Source organism: Tursiops truncatus, chromosome 2, assembly GCF_011762595.2.
Source record: "Tursiops truncatus isolate mTurTru1 chromosome 2, mTurTru1.mat.Y, whole genome shotgun sequence".
Taxonomy (NCBI): domain Eukaryota; kingdom Metazoa; phylum Chordata; class Mammalia; order Artiodactyla; family Delphinidae; genus Tursiops; species Tursiops truncatus.
Window position 1 is genome coordinate 41924186 of NC_047035.1, and position 19342 is coordinate 41943527.

General features: G+C 44.1%; 1 protein-coding gene across 4 annotated transcripts in view; it reads right to left on the minus strand.

The window, feature by feature from the left end:
* The window catches only part of DAAM1 (dishevelled associated activator of morphogenesis 1), a 179184-nt gene that overhangs the window by 16373 nt on the left and 143469 nt on the right, over positions 1–19342 (minus strand). For 3 of the 4 annotated variants that reach the window (XM_019923333.3, XM_019923340.3, XM_019923350.3), the window contains 7 exons: positions 18579–18677; positions 14952–15036; positions 9626–9732; positions 7504–7592; positions 6477–6645; positions 2676–2783; positions 671–731 (listed from right to left, as the gene is read on the minus strand). In XM_019923333.3, the coding sequence (XP_019778892.1) occupies positions 671–731; positions 2676–2783; positions 6477–6645; positions 7504–7592; positions 9626–9732; positions 14952–15036; positions 18579–18677 (718 nt within the window). The remainder of the gene's footprint in view (positions 1–670; positions 732–2675; positions 2784–6476; positions 6646–7503; positions 7593–9625; positions 9733–14951; positions 15037–18578; positions 18678–19342) is intronic. The other variant, XM_073800420.1, reaches the window with a different exon arrangement.

A 19342-nucleotide genomic window follows, 5' to 3' on the forward strand; every position in this document is an offset into this window, starting at 1 on the left:
CTCTGTACCTAAGTTCACCCTACCCTCCTTCTAAGCCACAGCTCAAAATTCATCTCGTCTAGAGGAGAAGCTTCCTCTCACACACGCCAGCCATTCCCGAAGCCTCGGGCTAACCTAAATCCCCGATCCTCCTCAAGGCACCTTTGTCATCACTTAGGAGGTGAACTGGACTGACTGCTCCTGGCCACTGTTAACACCTGGAGGGTAAGGATTCTGAGTCATCGTGATCCCCTCGCCTTGAGAATGGACTGTACCCCCAAAGTGCTCAAAAAATACTCCCCAAGGGACCGGCTCAAAGACAACAGAGAAGTTCCATTGCTCTGAGAGTAAACATCATTTATAAACAGAAACACCGAGAAGACCTTGAAGACTCTCTAGCCAATCCACTTTCATGAGTCCTGCCTCACAGGTAGGAAAGTGGTGGAACTCCCGGTCCGATTTCCCAGTTCCTGTTCCCCTGATGCCTCCATGACATCCTGCTGCCTGCCACTGCATCACCAGGCTAAACACAGCCTGCCTTTGCTTCTTCGTTGTTGCATTTTTTTTCTTTTTTTTAAACAATAAATGTTTATCCTGCATGCCAAGGCAACCAGCAACTCCTCTGCTGGATGCCGTCACCAGCACCAGAGAGAGTGAAGGGACTGGGAATTAGAACGAGAAACATACTCACCGTCTCTACTGCTTTCAGGCCACTTCTCAAGGTGCTTATTTCTTTGTCCAGCTCAGTCATGCTGTTGTAAATGGCAACATTTTAGTAACCAACATGGGACTTACACTTACTGTATTAAATATATGATGAGTTTAAATATTTCATGCTTGGAAGTCCACACTACTTCATTTTAAATGTTTAAAATTCCCTTCAGTGTTCAGATCTCACAGAAAGACAGCAACATTTTAAACTTACGAAATTTAGGTATGGAATTACGGGGTTTTTTGTTTTCCACAGCCAGCAGGTATAATATTTATAGGTTAAAAAGGGCAGAATAGAAATATGTCATGTTTCAATCTCACAAAAATCTCACTTAAGCAAATTACTGTATGTGGAAATAAATTTCTTGCCATGTGTGGCTCCCTTTGGACAAGGCAAAGAAACAGTCGATCCACAATCGTGTGTGCTGTGCTCTTCATCGTTATTATATTGCTTTTCATGAGTGCTGTAGTAGTATGAATATTACAAGGTGATGGCCTAAATTTCAATCAACAATGATTTTTCTTAAAGTTTTACTAATTAGTTTTCATTTTCATTGACTTTTTTTTTTAAACAGAGAAAGTTTCCTGGGCTTCTCCCATAATGCTTTTTATTTGACAGCTTTTAAACATGAGAGATTACAACTTAATTCTCACAGAGAATTCACATGTAAACAAATTCATTGACACTTCATTTACTTGAACATTTTAATTTCATGTCTTACATGGTACACTTCTACCAAACTCTACAGAGGGAAAAAATTAGCCTGCTCATCAGGCTTTTTAAAATCACTGCAAAAAGATGCAGTTTAAATATGTTTTTAAAAAAGGGGAGTGGGGTATTTCCCTGGTGGCACAGTGGTTAAGAATCCGCCTGCCAATGCAGGGGACACGGGTTTGAGCCCTGGTCGGGGAAGATCCCACATGCCGTGGAGCAACTAAGCCCGTGCACCACAACTACTGAGCCTGTGCTCTAGAGCCCGCAAACCACAACTACTGAGCCCACGCGCCTGGAGCCCGTGCTCTGCCACCACAATGAGAAGCCCATGCACCACAACAAAGGGTAGTCCCCCATCGCCACAACTAGAGAAAGCCCGTGCGGGACAACCAAGACCCAACGCAGCGGAAAAAAAAAGTAAATTTTAAAAAGGTGGGGTGAGGGCAAAAGGAAGCAGGAAGAACAGCAAGGAAAAGTGCCTACCCCTCATGAGGTCTCTGAAAAGTGGTGTGAAGTTTGTGGGGAAAGTTTAGTGATTTTCCACTTTATTTTTAGTTCCTTCATTTGCATAAAGACTGCTTTCCATTAAAAGGTTGCTTGGTTTCTGGGAGTGTGTACACATGGGAAAATTACTAGCAACACCCTGACCTGCAGGACTTCCATTTGCTTAAACATGTATCCTCATATCCTCATTTAACTAAGTGTGCTCCCACCTGTATTTTAAGAGACCACCCTTTCCAACTACTAGTGAAACCACACTGCTTCCCTAGACTCTTCATAACTCAGAAAATTAGGTTTTGTAGAAGTTAGGAACTGCATCCAGGAATATTCTGAAACAGCTAGAACAAGTATACAGTGACCCTTGAGCAACACAGGTGTGAACTGTATGGGTCCACTTATACGCAGATTTTTTTTCAATAATTATGTACTACATGGTCTGTGGTTGACTGAATCCTCAGATGTGGGACCCTGGGTATTGAGGAACCCCGCACAGGAAGGGTCAGCTATGAAGTTATATGTTGGATTTTCAGCTGTGCAGTGGGGATTCGGGGGGTGCCGGCACCCTTAACCCCACTGTTCAAGAGTCAACCGTATATTCAAACTCATGTAAAACATCTGAGTGACATGGATACTATTCAAACTTTATTTCATACACTGTTCAGGGGAAAGCAAACAGAAGGACCCTCTTCATGCAACGCTAACTATCTCAACGGCTAAACCACAGTCCAACGGATTTTAAAAACTGAAACAATTCACTCTAAGTACTTACTTTACTTTTGCTGCTTGAGGAATGTCCCGCAGCTCCTCATTTAGATTGAGAACCTTGGGGTATTTATTTTCCACAATAGTTATGAGATAGTGCAAAAGTGTAATGTTCCTACAATTACAGAAGGAGAGAGTATTAAACATGGTTAATATCTGCATATGATTTGTATATTCAAGTGATTACTTCCACAAGAATGCTACGTCCCTGCATTACTTTCAAAATGTGTAGGTTCCTGAAAGGCAGGCATTCTTAAGAGAAAGGGAGAAGAGGAGAGCCTTCGTGGGATTTACAAAAATATATGCCAAAAGCAGCACACATCTTCTGAAAGGGAAGGGCAGGGGATAAGAATTACGTTTTTGGCCCATAATGGGGATCCTTCACAATCTGCGTAATGCGATGGGTGATGGAAATGGGTCTGAACCATTGCCAAAAGGGACATCCCTTCACAGTGCATCCACCCAAAGACGAGGCCTGCCCTGCAAGTTCCTAACAAGCAGGGTGGGGTGGGGAGTGAGGGATGTTTAATCCACTAGAGAGGACAGCTAATTTTCAAGTCTGAAAGTACAGAGCAGCAACTCACTGATGAAAATTATTGACAATTCTCATTTAAGGGTTTCTTTCAACTGGGTGATAACATTTTTCCCTTCTGAAAGTTAGAATGCCCCCTATTTCAGGGCAGGACCTGGAAATGGGCCAGGACTGTGCCATCATGGATATGATACCCTCGCGGCCTAATTTTAGCAACACTTCAGCTCCTAACTGCACAACCAGCTCCCTCTTTGGTGGTGACAGGGCTGAACCCTGACTGACCTGGGTTGAAAAGGCGGGCATCTGATAACACTATCTAAGAGGCCACGCTGTGGTAGTCTGGTCCCCTGGTCCCTGACTCTGAGGCACATTACAATCACCTGGACCCCAGATGCCTGGGCCAACCTGAGATTCAGTCATTGGAATGAGGTGGGACCAGATGTGGGTATTTTTTAAAACTCCCCACTGAGACTAACAGCCAAGATCAAGAACCACTTATGCTATTGAAAGTTAGCATAATCAGGAGGACACAAATGCATTTCTTTAAAAACATTTCCATAATTTTTAGGCAGTTTGCTAATTCACAAGGTTAAGGACCCCCCACCCCCCCGCAACAAAAGTGAAGCAGAGCTGCCGAACAGTTTTTCCCCGTAGCAACGCAAACCATTTCTGGTTATCCTTGCAGCTTCCTGGAGGTCAAGGCAATCCTATTCTCTGAGTCAACTCAGAGGAGTCAACTGAGTCCCACACGGAAAAAAATTTCCCCTTATTTTTCTTGCGCTAATAATTAGAAAACCATTGCTCAGCAAAGTAAAACAGTGGCTAATACTTCTGGCCACTTATTTTGCAGGTGTTCAGCTGTATTGTTCCACTTCAATTTTGCCTTTCACAGAATCTATGTGTCTGCCATGTGCCGGCTGCATGAGAGGCAAAATCCCAGCAACCATCGCGAGAAAGAGTAATGCCATTTTCCTTCATTATTTCAGAGAAATGCTTTGTGAGAGAAATTTATTTCATTAACCATATATGCCTTTTTTAGTGTAGAAAGACTTAAAACCAGATCACATTTGGATAGCAAACCACATTTGTCTGCTATCCAAATAACACCTCATATGAGTGAAGATAAATTCCTGAATAATAAAAACAACTAAACAGCCTCACATTTGACTACTCTCTGGTCATTACCAGAAACAAGCCTTGAATGCAGAGTGAAGAGGGAAAAGAAGAAGATCAGAAATGTTTTTAATTTATTGTTTTGAAAAGGCTTATTGTGTATTGGATAAAGTTTATATCATTAACTAGCAGATAATCATGTAGTAAGTACCAGCTTATCAGTAAGTTGGAAGGTGGGGGGCAAATGTGTGTGTGTGAGTGTGTGTGTATGAGTGAGGGGAGAGGGAGAGAGAGAGAGAATAGGACTGACTGGTGGTGAGGATTTCCTTCCTCCCCAACCTGCAAGCCCAGTTGAAGAGGAGACCGTTCCTTAAAAGATGGCTGCTCTTTATATGCAAGTAAGATGCTGCAGTTACTCACTGCAACCTCCAAATAAAATCGGTCTGTTGGTAGCGGAGAGCTGTGGGCAGACCACTAGAACAACTGTCAAATACCTGTAAGGCCAAACACCTTGCTGGTTGTGACCTCAGACAAGCTAAATGAGCCACCTGACCCTGCCTCGGTTTCTTTATCTGACAACAGGCGATACAACACTTGGCCTGGGGACCTCACAGGTTGTTGTGACAATCAAATGTGAACGGGCTCTGAAAGGATCAAGTGCTTACATTAAAAATAAGGTGGTGTTCAGAGAAAACCATAATTCAAAAAAACACATGCACCCCAATGTTCACTGCAGCACTATTTACAACAGCCAGGTCATGGAAGCAACCTAAATGCCCATTGACAGATGAATGGATAAAGAAGATGTGGTACATATATACAATGGAATATTACTCAGCCATAAAAAGGAACGAAATTGGGTCATTTGTAGAGATGCAGATGGACCTAGGGACTGTCACACAGGGTGAAGTAAGAAAGAGAAAAACAAATATCATATATTAACACATATATGTGGAATCTAGAAAAATGGTACAGGTGAACTGGTTTGCAGGGCAGAAAGTGAGACACAGATGTAGAGAACAAACGTATGGACACTAAGGGGGGAAAGTGGGGGGGTGGGGGTGGGGGTGTGATGGATTGGGCGATTGGGATTGACATATATACACTGATGTGTATAAAATAGATAACTAATAGGAACCTGCTGTATAAAAAATAATAAAATTCAAGGAAAAATAAGGTGGTGTTGATAGAACGTATCAGCTGTGCGTTGTTAATCTATTTCTACACAATGCAAAAATAAGGTTTAGCCCCACAACTGAACACACTGCTTGTTTCTTATACGATGGATTCAGGGTTGCCATAATGCTATGCTTCACTGACCCTATAGAAAATATAGAATAAAAAGTCTCACTGGTTGGGAATAATTAGGGTGAACAGCCTATACTTCTAAAAATAATTCGGGTTACAGAGAAGTTTACCTTAGAAACAAATTCCTTCCAAGTCAGTGGGAAACACAGCTCTCAGGGAAGCTAGAGTTAATATGCCTAATGCCCTCACCTGGAAATGACACTAGCACATTTTCACCTTCTGGTGTCTCTAACAGGAATCTGTTCACCTAAAACACACTTTCTAGGAAGCATTTTAATGAGTCTCGGGATGAGCAGCTGAATACCAACAGCCAAAATGCATTTACACATTGTCATTTTTTAAGGTAGCTGCTAGCTTCCAGGTACCAAGGAAACCATAGCCTACAAAGCCAACAAACTTCACATTGTCATCAGCTGTCAGTTTTTTAACTCTGTGGAGGAGTAGCAACTAGGAGAGGCCGTGAGGGGGCTACTAGGGTGCTGGTAAGGTTCTGTTTCTTGAACTGGGCACTAGTTATACAGATGTGTTCAATTTGTGGAAAGTCATCAAGCTGTACCTTTACGGTGAGTGAACCTGTCTTTTGTGTATTACACTGTAATCAGTTTACCCGAGAAAACCCCAAACACAAAAAACTTGGACTAGATGATATCCTTGTGGAATGAAAATGAAGGATAACTGGCCCAGTGGGAACTTGGGGATACGTGTGGTCATGAGACAGGAAGGGAAGAGTCAGTGGAGAAGGAAAGAGCAGGAGAGGAGAAGTGCAGACCAGACACTTTGGGATGAAGAGGCCCAGGAGGACCAGAGCGTACAAAGTTGAGCCCCGACCTAAGCTCCCAGATCTTCCATACTTACTTATCGATACTGGATTTTGTGTCAGCAATCTTATTTAGGCTGGATATCTTGAATCCATATGCATTGCCTCTTTGGCCTTTATTCATGTAATTTCCAAATGCCAAAACCACTTCCAGCAACTGCTTCAGGGCACTGCTCCTAAACACCTCTTCTGAACCAGAACGAATTGCTTCAAAACAAAATACATAAAACTATTACAACAAGACTTTTCAATGATACCCATCCTAAATCCACACACCTGATAACAGATACTGGAGATGTAAGATGGGGCTGTTAGACTACCAGGGAGCACTTTCTGAACACCTTTACCAGAAGCCAAGAGCAAGGGGGCAAGGAGAGCCAGCTCAAGTTGTTCAAGAGACCCAGAGACAGGTGCACAGTCCTAGCCTTCCTCAGTCTTTTTCTTGGCTGACTCACCGACCATAAGCAGTTAGGAATACATAGAGCAGCTACTGCCTTTTCCACATTCCTTTGCAAACCCTTTCTTGCCTGGTGTGAGTCAGATCACAGGACAGTTGATCAATTCCACTGATAGAAAAACTGGGCAAATGTGTGACATGTCACAGCTGGCAGGTGTCATCAGGACCCCAAAGTCAGCCTGCACTCTGTGGCTGTGCTCTTCAGTTGCCCACATTTCAAGCACCTAAAAATTTAACAGCCTCAAAATCAAACCATGTATCAGCCTCAAATCTTCCCTCAGAAAAATCCAGTAAGGCCCCATTACAAGAAAGCTAACTGTAGGTTTAATGCCAGTAGCGATCAAATAAATTCCTCACCAATACCCAGATAGCAAAAGCCCAGTTCTGCAGAGGAGTCCAGGGAGTGTGCTGTGAGTTCCAGAACCCAGGCTAGGCCATCAAGCCAAGGACAGACCTTAAGTAATTATCTGCCAGAATTCCAACAGATTTCAAGCAAAAAAAAAAAAAAAATCACCAAAGGGATCCAGTTTACTATATGCACTTGCATTGCACTTGTAAATGGGTACTTGAGATGAACATCATTGCCAGTCTGGGCAGCTTGACTTTACCTTCCACTTTGGGTTTCACTTCCGCCACACGCTCTGCAAACTTCTTTTTGAAGTACAGCGACTGCAGTCTTTGCTGATAATGATTGATTCTGTAAGAGCAAGCATCAACTAATGAACATGTACTTAATACACATATGTTCACTCAATGAATATGGAGGTGATGGTACCTTAGAGCACTCCCACCCCAACACGCACACACACACACAGAGTTCCTCTCCTGGACAGGAGCACAGGGCCTGAGGCCAACTGCACCTGGAGAGCCCATTTCCCAGTGCCCTACAGGGAGTGTTCGGGCAAGTGCAGCAGGGCCTTAGCTCCAATCAGCTTATGCAATTGCTAGAAGAAAGTGAGAGCTAACTGCCGTTGACTAAAGCCCCCTTCACTTCCTCAGAGTCCTAGTAGCTCTTGAGAACAGAAAAGCGATAAAAAGGAATGAAAATGTAAAGACTCCCCGCTTCTGCTGCAAATGAAGGGCAGTTGCCTGCACTCCTGCCATGGTGCTTCACTTGCCACAAAGTGTGCCTTGCAGAACTGTAGGGAAAAACTTGTCTCCGGCATTCTCTCCTCACACCATCCTCTCCCTACTCACATCCCCAAACCTTCCTCTTTCTTCACAGTTAGGTCCCTAGCTGCACCCCTCAGGGCTGGAAAGCTCTGCCTTCCAGGATAGCGACTAGCGACTAGAGATAACAGGCCACTGGCCTGTGATCACCACCAATACAGGCTGCTTGGTGTTTCTGAGCGGGTGAGGGTGGGCATACCTGCCCAGGCCTTCTGAACTCGCTGCCTAACCTGCTCTCCGGAGGAAACTTCAGTCCAGTAGGACTAGTGATCGGCCCTCATCCAAAACTATACCATATAATCAGACAGATGCAGGCCAGGTTCTGCTCTTATTAGGTGACCTTGGGCAGGAACCTTAACTCCTCCAGTTGCCAGCAGAGAATACCTCCCTGCCTGACAGCCCTCCTGGCAGGGCTGATAGCAGGATTAAGACACGTGCAAACATCTAGACAGTTACTAAGGCGCAGTTATTGCAGGTGGCCATGTGTTTGTCTACACGAAGGGTTGCTGGGCATACGTGTCAAAATTTCAAAACCATCCTTTGTTCTACAGTAGTATGCAAAATGGCAAGTTGAGGTGAAACAACAAAAATAAGTCCAGATATAGCAGAAATGCAGAGTGGCATGTTCACCTTGGCCACCATGTAGGCCACTGGCACTCAGGGGAGGAGCTCTGCCCTGGGGTTGACTGAGAGTTTCAGGATCACTGGTCCTTGTCCAATGCAGAATCAATTCGCTAGGCCTGGGATGGCAAAGCAACTCGGCTCACATGCCAAACTCAATTACGGAGCAGCAGCTGCTGCGGGGCTTTCTGGAGAAGGGTTGAGAAAGCTTGCCAAGGTTCCGTGGGAAGAGTGCCACGATCGATTAGTGATGTCTGCGTGTGTCATGATTTGACATCCAGACCCTGGCTATTTAGTTATGTGGGCTCTACGTTGATACCTCTGAGTCTGCCCATTGTTTCTATTTTACAACCACCTTGAGATGTTGAGGTATAAGGAGGAGTGGGCTAGAATCCCAAGGGATCAAAGTGCTGAGGAGAATGACACTGACTAGAACCCAGAAAAGTTATGACTTGATTAGGTTAAAGTACATGAGCCAAAGAGGCCCAGAAATAGAGATAACTGTGAGAAACTCTGACCCTGGCTCACCCATGGGCGAGAACTCACATAAACAAAACAATCAAGTTCCACACAACTCAGACTTGAGGAGATTCGGGGATTTAAAAAGGCTTCAAGTTAAGGCAGGTTAACTGGCCCAGATAATTCAACAGGAATCAAAAGATTCACTTCCTTAGAAAGGCCAGCGGCATCTTTGCTTTTTTTTTTTTTTTTTTTTTTTGCTGTACGCGGGCCTCTCACTGTTGCGGTCTCTCCCGTTGCGGAGCACAGGCTCCGGACGCGCAGGCTCAGCGGCCATGGCTCACGAGCCCAGCCGCTCCGCGGCATGTGGGATCCTCCCGGACCGGGGCACGAACCCGCGTCTCCTGCATTGGCAGGACTCCCAACCACTGAGCCACCAGGGAAGCCCCATCTTTGCTTTTTAAACATTTTCAAACTCACCTGCTCATCTCGAAAAGGAATCTATCAGCCTTGGCCATCCGATCCAGTTCATGTTTATGTTCTTCCAACAGATCAATGTCACTTTTTTCAGGAACAAATTTCAAGAGCTAAAAAGTACATGCAAATATTGAAACTGAGGTTTATAATTTAAATTCTTGCCCTAATTTTTCACGCGTTCAGTTAAATTTGTCCCAAGATGAAATTTTAACATTTAATTTATAAGCTCTCCTCACAGGTGACTGTTCAGATACAATGAAGTGATTAAATCTTTCCATTTAGGTGGCCAAAAGGTACAAACTTCCAGTTACAAGATAAATCGGTAACGGGGATGTAGTGTACAACATCATGGTTATAATTAACACTGCTGCTTGATATATAATGAAAGTTATTAAGACAGTAAATCCTAAGAGTTCTCATCAGAAAGGGAAAAAAAGGTTGTTTTGGTTTTTTGCCTTTAAAACACTTTTATCTATATGAGATGATGGATGCTAACTAAACCTATTGTGGAAATCATTTCACATTTGTAAGTCAAACCATTCTGCCACACACCTTAAATTTATAGTGATGTATGTCAATTATATTTCAATAAAATGGGAAAAAAACCTTTCTATTTTTACTTGAAAGTAGTTAAACCGGTGTAAGATTCATTTCTGGTATCTACGTGTTCTATAGTGCCCCTCAAATCAGAATTGGGAAGTTCTTTACTAGGACCCACTTTACATAGTCCATTAGAAAGGGGCTTTGGAGATTCAACCTTCTCATGAGAAGATGCTACAACTGAGGTCCAGAGAGATTAGGTCACTCACCCAGGATTATAAAGCAAGTGTGTGTGATCTTCAGAAATAGAACCTGGGTCTCGACTTCCAGCTCTATGTTTTTTTCCTATTACATCATGCTGAAATGAGTAATTTTATGTGTATTTTCTAATCAATTTGCTTATTTCTTTGGCTTATCTAATTCCATCTCATTTTTTGCTCCATGTAGAGTTAGGTGAGAGGAACACAATGGGATGTGAAGTTTTTGATTCCATATTTTATTTTGGATGAAGAAATGAGCATGGAATGTGGAAGAGATAGCAATAATACTTAAAGTAGGAAAAGCACTTCTGTATGTGTCTAATTTTCTTTAAAGGCACAAACGTGTATGTGTATGCCCAGGGCTGTGTTTGTGTGCTATTTTCTAGATCAAATATTCTTGGACTTTTTAAAAAAAAAATTACACTGAGCTTCTGGACCCTGAGATCCTCCCCATAAACTTGATGCTGGCATTGGGTGGTCCATTTAGCAGGTTCGTTGGATTTAATTAAGGGAGCTCAGAAAAGGCAGTCAGTCTGGGTACCACCAGCAGAGAAAGAGAATTGGAACTACAGGGAAGGAGATGAACGGTTTGAGGTTGGAGATATATTCCAGGCAGAGTGCTTATCATGCTGGGTTCTGGAAGGGGCAGTGCAGCACTTACAGAGGAGGAAGAGCGGCCACCACAGCAGTGGGGGAGGGCAGCAGTGGGCAAGGTCAGGGAGGAGCAAGGGCCTTGCAAAAAATTCAGTCTTTATTTTGAGGGCATGGGATGTAACTTAAAATCTCAAGTAGGGGAATGAGTTTGCACTTTAAAAAGAACACTCTGCCTGCAGAATGGAGAAAGAACTAGAAAGGATCAAAAGTATTGGGGACTGTGATTAGATTGTTGATGCAGTAATCCAGGTGAGAGACGGTGGTGGCCTGGAATGGGTAGTGGACAGGTTCTAGAGATATTTATGGGGTTTGAACTGGCCTGACTTGTCGACTGTGGTAGATGAGGGTCAAAAGGATGAGGTCCAGGCTTCTGGCTTGGGCAATGATGTACACAGAGTGTAACAGGGAACCCAGGAGGAGAAGGTTGGAGGAAGGTGGGTGAGGAGAAGGTGAATTTAGTGTTTGAAATACTGGCAAGAGAACCAAGTTGTGATTTCTAGTAGGCAGGTGGACAAATGGGTCTGAAATCCCAAAGAAATCTGGAAGACAAAGCTTTGGTCTGGGTTACAACATGCATGGATGTGCGTAAGGTAACCAGGGGGCCCATCAAGAGAAAAAAGCAGGGCTGGAGAGAAGCCGGCATTGATGCGATGAGAACAAGAAGAGGAACCTTCGTAGAAGGCAGTGGAGGGGCCTATGTGGAATCACAGGGCCAAGGGAAGAGGTGTTTCACCATGGGGCAAGTGGCCATCGGTGTCACACACCACCAATACGTCAAGGAAGATAAGGACTGCAAAGTACTCCCTGGCTTTGTCAACAAGAAAGTTCGTATCCTTAGTGAGAACAGCTTAAGGGAGGTGAGGGGGACGGACTGCAGTGAGGTGAGGAAGAGTGAACAAGCTTTCAAGAACTGGCTGTGTCAAAAAAGAGAGGAGGGGCTTCCCTGGTGGTGCAGTGGTTGAGAGTCCGCCTGCTGATGCAGGGGACGCGGGTTCGTACCCTGGTCCGGGAAGATCCCACATGCCGCGGAGCGGCTAGGCCCGTGAGCCATGGCCGCTGAGCCTGTGCGTCCGGAGCCTGTGCTCTGCAACGGGAGAGGCCACAACAGTGAGAGGCCCGCGTACCACCAAAAAAAAAAAAAAAAAAAAAAAAAAAAGAGGACAGTAGCAGATGGGGATGTGCAGTCTTAAGAGGTGTGTGTGGGAAGGGCTGGGACCTGAACAAGTTACATGTTGAGAGGGCAAGGTAGAAGACCTTGAGGAGAGGGGCAGGGCCCCCTGGGTGAGGTCCCTGAGCAGAAGGAAAGGATGGGCCAGAGTAGAAGCCAGGGACACCCCTCTCTCCTAATGGGGTGGAAGGCGGAAAGACGGAAGTAGATGCCAGGGAATTCACAGGTCTGGTGGCCTGAGAGCTTCTAGGCATGGATGTTCCCATGTTCAAATGGTAACACTGGACAAGTGTCTTCTTGTTCTTCCTCAGTGCTGGAGGGAAGGTAGTAGGGCAAGGGAAGGAAGGAAGAAGAGAGAGGACAAGGCTTATTTTTTCCCCTGAGTTTGGATTTTTTCCTTCTGGACAAGGAAATTCAGTTCTAGTTTCAGGGGTCCCCCCATACCTGCCCTGCTGAGCCTACAGGCCCCTGTTCAGGATAACACAGACACCATCTGTCTCTTGTTACTCACAAGAGCACAGTGAGAGGCACAGGCTAAAGGCTCAGGCCGTCTCAAGTCAGAGTCAAGAACAGACTGTGTTTGGACAGTTTTGAGAGGAATGAAGAGCCAGACAAACAGCTGGAGATAAGGAGAAAGGTGTGCATCCCAAGAAAGGGGAGTGTATGGATCTCATCTGAGATCTGATCTCAGTGGCTAAAAGCAGCAGGAGAGGAGGGGTGGAATGTGGCTCAAATGCAGATCATACCGAGTAGTAAAGGATGCTGTGTGAAGGCAAAGGAAGCAGAGGAAGGGGGGTAGAATAAGGAGGAAAAGAAAGAGCCTGGGAGATGAGCAGAGAGCAAGACACCCACAACTATCAGCAGAGGCCAGGTCAAAAGTATCCACTTGGCCAGATTCTGCTTCAGTAGACTGATTTTCTTACCTGTATTTATTTGAAGTACGTTCTATTTGCACTACAAGCCCTTTTGGCAAGATTCTGAAATCCTTTCCCTCAAGGAGGAATTTTGCTGGTTGCAATTTCACAGTAAACAGATCTCGTGGAATTTTAAGCATACGACCTTATCGATAGAGGCTGAAGACCTAAGGACTAAAGCAGCTTTCTGCTTAGTTCTTCACTCTGGGTGAAGCAGTTTTTGATGCAGGCATTTGGAGCGCAGGGTCACCTGGGGGCCAGGGAGGGACAGAGGGCAGCTGGGCTCCACTCTCTTGGGGCAGAGGCTCTGTTTTGACTCGTATTCCGCGAGGGAGGGAAGAGTGGGCAGAGGAGCTAAAAATGCTCGAAAAAAGGAATACGTTTAAACTATTTATACACAGAGCATCCGAACAGACTTGGAAACATAGTCATTAGCTATTTTGGGAGCTAAATCAAAACTTAAAAGGACAGCAAGAAAAGTTTCTCCACTGCTAAGTGTGACAGTTTTCACCCAGGATGACTGCAGCTGCAGAGGTTTCAGGGAGGGGCGGGTCCATGGAGGTGTGGTGATACCACACACATCACTCCTCCCTGCCTGGTATCTGAGGCCTTCTGGGAAACCAGTGAGAACCGTGGAAAATGCACACGCATACAGGCACTCCACTGGGGTCCCTGTTAGCGGAGCAAAGTATCCATTTCCTCTTCTCCTGGGAGCTGAGCCTGCCTACAGGTGATACCTCAAGTTCAGCCTGAAATCATGATCACCTGTGTCCACTGTTGACCTTAAGTGGTCCTGGCTCTAACAAATGGAGGCCTCTTGACCAAAATCTCTCAAAATATGATTCTGTTGCAGGGACAAGGAGACAGAACAGGCTTAGAGCATTCAGAGACTGTCCCCACAATGCACAGAAAAAGTTAGGGCCAGACTGAGAGATAGGTAACAATCCCTGGGGCATCTGCTAGTACATCATCAACAGTATCATTTGGGAAATAACTGAACTAAGCTGCTGACAACACACAACACAGCTGGAGTGGCTGCACGGAGCATGTTATGGAAACACTGCATGACGAGAGGCTAGGGCACCACATCCAACTTGTTGCCTGGACATAAAGAATACAAATTATCTTCAAGTACCACGGACAAGGATGTATACTGATTGTGTATAAATCTACGCCATACTTACTATCCCCAGCATTTGAACTTCCTGCCATTTACAATGCAAGAAGGGTGCTATACAACTTACGGAGACAAGGCCCAGCCCCAAGAAGTTTACACCCCACCTTATGACACATACGAGTGTTTTGATGAAGATGACAGTGCTAGGGGGTTAACAGTGGCTTCTGTGGTTGTGGGAACAGGGAGCCAAGACCAAGACACAAATTGTGTCAGGGATTAAGCAATGACTCAGTTTATGCAGTGCAGCCTGTGACCTCACAGTGCTGAGATTCTCAACATTCCAGTGAAACAGACATTTTCTACTAAAGCTAGTAGATTTCTATGACCTGCTAAGGAGTAACAACTTGATGGCAGGCAGCATGAGAGACAGATTCCAGCATCGAGGGTCCCAGGCATTTGACGAAGTCTGGACTGTCCTTCTCACCCATCATTTTGGAAACAAGGGAAGAATCAAGTCCTAGAGGCTTCTGACAGCTGTGTGGAAACTTGGTTCAACCTCCTCAATTCAGAGATGAGGAAATCATCTACCAGCAACAACCAGATTCCTTTCCTCAGTACGCCCTCCCTGCTGAGAGTCCGGTGTCACCCGTGCTCTGAGCGTTGCCCGGCAGCTCACCTGTTCCAACATGTCCTTGGGCAGATCTTCCTGCTCATCCATGGTTAGAATTGCCCGTTTGATTTCATCGTTGGATAATTTCAACCTGGAGAAAGAATATTTTACTCGTTGTTAACGATATCGGCTTGAGCCGTAAACATTTAATACAAGGTAATGCATTTTGCTGTCCCAGCTGTTGATCTTCAAGTGCCAGTTTTTCTCCAAATCTCTCAGTGAAAGCTTATTTCCTGACAATGTTGCCCCTAAAAATAGTCTTTTGAAACGGCTTTAACATTCTTCCAGGGCTTTCTAATGCTCTGCTGACACACAGAACAAAGCTGTTACGTTCTACCATTTAGTTTCCTTAAACAAGGGATTGGAGGATGAGAACTAGGGAAAACACCCCCCACACATACCTGTTTTCTTTAATATACAGTATCCACAAATTGAAGGTGAAAGGGGAAAACTAACTTTTTAACTTATGTGCCAGGAGTGTTTAAAGTTCTCTCTCATATTAAAAATGGATTTTGAGAAGGTTAGCAGGATCTATGTTATTGTTAAAAAACTGAATAGTTGATATATAAAATGTATAGCTGAGGAGTTTTCATATGTATTATTTCATTTGGCATTCAAATTAACTGTGATGATTTTTTTTTTAATTGAGGGAGAAAATGAGCCTCAGAATGGCTAAGTGATTTGCCCAAGGTCAAACATATCCAGAGGGGCAGTATCTAACACAAACCCAAGACTTTTGATTGCTAATCCCAAATTCTTTTTACAAATAATGCTTATCTAGTTAATATCTCATAGGGAAGGATTTAAGCAAAAACCCAGATCTATTTTCTGTTTTTCTGTCTACCATTAATTCATATGATTTACTAATTTATGTTAAGGATTTATGTCTTGATTCTGGCAGGACAACAAAGTACTGACTGTGAAAAGAGTTGAAATTAAAACATACTTGTAAAAATATGTTTTTATTACATACAACCAAAAGTCTTAACCAGGGAAAAAAATCTTAATCAGATTATTAGCTGTAACAATAGGGTCATTCTTTTGTTCTACTTGTAAGCATCAGACCTAGACTTATTTAAAAAATCTTACTTCCTTATAAGCTACCACTAACGTGTTATAGTACAATTATTCGATCAGTTCTTCTAGTTTATGATCTTCGAGAAGAATGACATTTAGGACTGGGAATAAAGACATGAACACACAGATACAGAGCAAGGCATATAGCCTTCATGTGTAACATTTGAAGGAAGGGACTTTGGCATCAGACAGGCTGTGCCTGGCTCTGACACTTCTTGGTCAGTGTCAGAAAAATTGGAAAAATTTTTTTCTTCAGCCTCAGTTTCTTCATCTATAAAATACAGATAATGATAACCTATGTAAAAAAAAAAAGGATTTTTGTCTGTGTATAAAGTGAAATAATGCATGAGACATGTTTAGCATAGTGTCTGGCCATAGAAAGGGCTCGATAAACTATACGTATACTCTGCAAGGCAGACTTTTCCACCCAGAAAAAAAGAAAGCAGCAGTACTTATGTAACATTAATATTTAAGGGCAGCTATTTGATAAATAAACAGCGCTTAGTAGGGTTATCATGAAACTTCCCAAAGTGCTCTCATACCCATTGTTTCATCAGAGTTTCCTCTCTGTATAGAGCACCCATTAGACCTGGGAGAATTAAAAAATAATTAGAAGACATGGTGCTTATTTTAAAGGTGGTTATAATGTTTGAGAGAATCTAATGATAAGCTGAAACACTCCACACAAGGGGACATGAAGCATACACGGTCAGCTGTGCTCTCCCAGGTAAACGAGAGGGTTGGATGAGTGCAGGGGTGGCCGTAAAGCCCACGAAGGAGGAAAGAAACCACTCTGGACACCTCTGGCTTGTCCTATTTCTCCAGATTTTGACATGATCTTGTTAAAACCATCCATCCTGCCATTGAAACTGAATGTTGTTTCATGTACTAATAAGTAGGCCAGGGAAGGAACAGATTTGGGAATCCTATTGTACACATATCATTCTCTTCTATTTCATGCTTTCAAACCCAAATAGAGCACCTAGGCAACGTGCCAAATTGTCCATGTTCTAGAATAAGACCCATTCTCTTCCCTAGTCCAAGTTGTAGCACCATAATAACTCCTGGGCTGTGGACAGTGACTCTGGATCTGGGCAGACGTCTCTAGATTGATTTAGTCATTCTGGAGTCAGTCATTTCCCATGAATATGTTCACTAGAACATCATAATGGAAAACTCCCAAACTTAAATGGAACAATTTAGCCGAGTTGGCATGGGTAAAACATACGATGGGAAAAACTGTATCCCGGCATCAGGGTCTCTACCACATGGGCCCTGGGTAGCCCTAGATTCCAGGACACTAAAGGCTCTTGAGTCAAGTAAGGGCAAACACCATGGTGTAGCCATGCAAGGCCAAAGAAGTGGGACACTAAGTAAGGTTGAAACTGCCACTGATGAAAACCAGCTGGCTGTGGAAATGTCTAGTTACCACGAGAAAAGCTCCACTTATTTAAAAAAGAAAAAGATTAGTTCTGTGTCCTTTTCACACGGAGTTGAAGAAACCACTTCATGGTGTCTTTCTGCTGAGTCCTTCTGTTTTGCATTTAAGAGAAAAGGAGTTGAACATCAGAGTGAGAACAATACTTGAAGTATCAGATTTGCATTTCATTAGCTCCCCATATGGAGTGCAGAACGTCTTGCTTTTGAAATTGTATATATTTATGCTGCTCAATCCCCAGAGGCTGTCTGGACCAAACACTAGCTCTAATTCATAACAATTTTGGTTTCTCTTCATGTGGCCCACAAAGAGACTTGAGACTTTAATGGCTAGTACTTAAGAAAATCTACCTGTCAACATCCTGCCTTGCACGTGGTCTGTGGGAGCAGACAAAAAAGCTGTACCTTTGGGGAAAGAGGAGAAGGGTACACGGCCCTCTGGGAGGCTTCTATAGGTTGCCAAAGAGTTCTTAGTATCATCTGTCATCCACAGATTGAGTCGCTAATCTCTGTAATTTAAGGACCCTACCAATCCTAACCTTTTAATTGCTTTTAAAGCTTGGCAGTGTTCTGGTGTGCAGGAGGGTGGCAACTTGTGAGACATCCACTTCGACTTTCTTTGCAAGGCAGGAAACAAACCAGCCATTTAAAACCAGTATTTAACTCCACCTTGCTCTACTCAGGTATTTCAAAAATTTGCCCAGAGAACTGGAACATCCAGGCATAATTAAACTAAGTTAAGGATGGATGGCTAGATCAACTTTAGCTCTGCTTCAGTGGATTTAAGCCAAACCCCTCTCCTTTAAAGTAGCCTTTTGTGGTTTACTACACCCCGGCTGTCATGTTAAGTGAGCATCTGGAAAAAAAGAATGGCAGAACACTTCAAAAAAGTGTATTTTAGGTGGGTTCTTTTTGCAATATAAGCCAGCTTCCAAGTTTCTTTCTTTCTTTCTTTCTTTTTTAACAGAAGGGAGAGGTCTGTTTTAGGGAATAAAGCAGAGTGAATCTTAAGTTGCCCCATGTCACCTACATACACACAGCAGAGAAGTTGTTGCTGGCTCTTCCAGGGGCCTGACGAACAGGTCTCATTCTCGGGTACCTCGTGTCCATTCTACTCACTTCTCAAGTCTTTCAAAGGCAGGGTCCCTGGTGGCTTGGAGCGTCACACCTTCCAGACAGCCTCTTTCTGGGCGCTGTGAGGGACGCTGGACTCTCATGCTGTGAGCACATAAAAAGGGCCTGTACTTCCTCCCCTGCTCGGCCCCTGGGATGAGAAGGCCTTTCCTTCCTGCTGCCTTCTCGGCTCCAGGCAAGGCTGTGGCAGGTGCCCCTGGCCAAAGGGTCCGTGAACTTTCGTGGTATGGGGGTAAGAAGAGCTTTTAAAGATAACCAAGTGCTGCAGACACGTGTGCATCACAATACTGCCCATGGAACATGCCACGGGCTTTCACTGCGGTGGAATCTGGTGTAATGACTGTGTGGCTGGTAATTAAATTCCTAGTCAGCAAGGTAAGACACAGAGAGGGTCGCCAGTCTTTGGGAATGAAATAAGCAGAAAAGAAGAAAGACACTAAGTGTGGAAAGGTAGGAAATCTTGACTTCAACTTGGAAACATTCCTACTCATTGTCCCCAGGCAGAAAAATCAGTCTCTAAATGCTAGTGACAGGTTTTGTCTCTCTCCAGTCTGTCCCTCATCAGGTCTGAGCTGGGCAATAGAAAGAGCTCCCTATCTGAGAGCAGCCTGTGCCTCCAGCTCTGACCCCTCCAGCGTATCCTGCAAACCCGTCAGAGATCAGACTCAAAACCTCATTAAGACAGTGCTGTTCTCTGGAACAAACGGCACCAATTCCGGATCCCCCAGGTACACAAACGGGCCATTAAC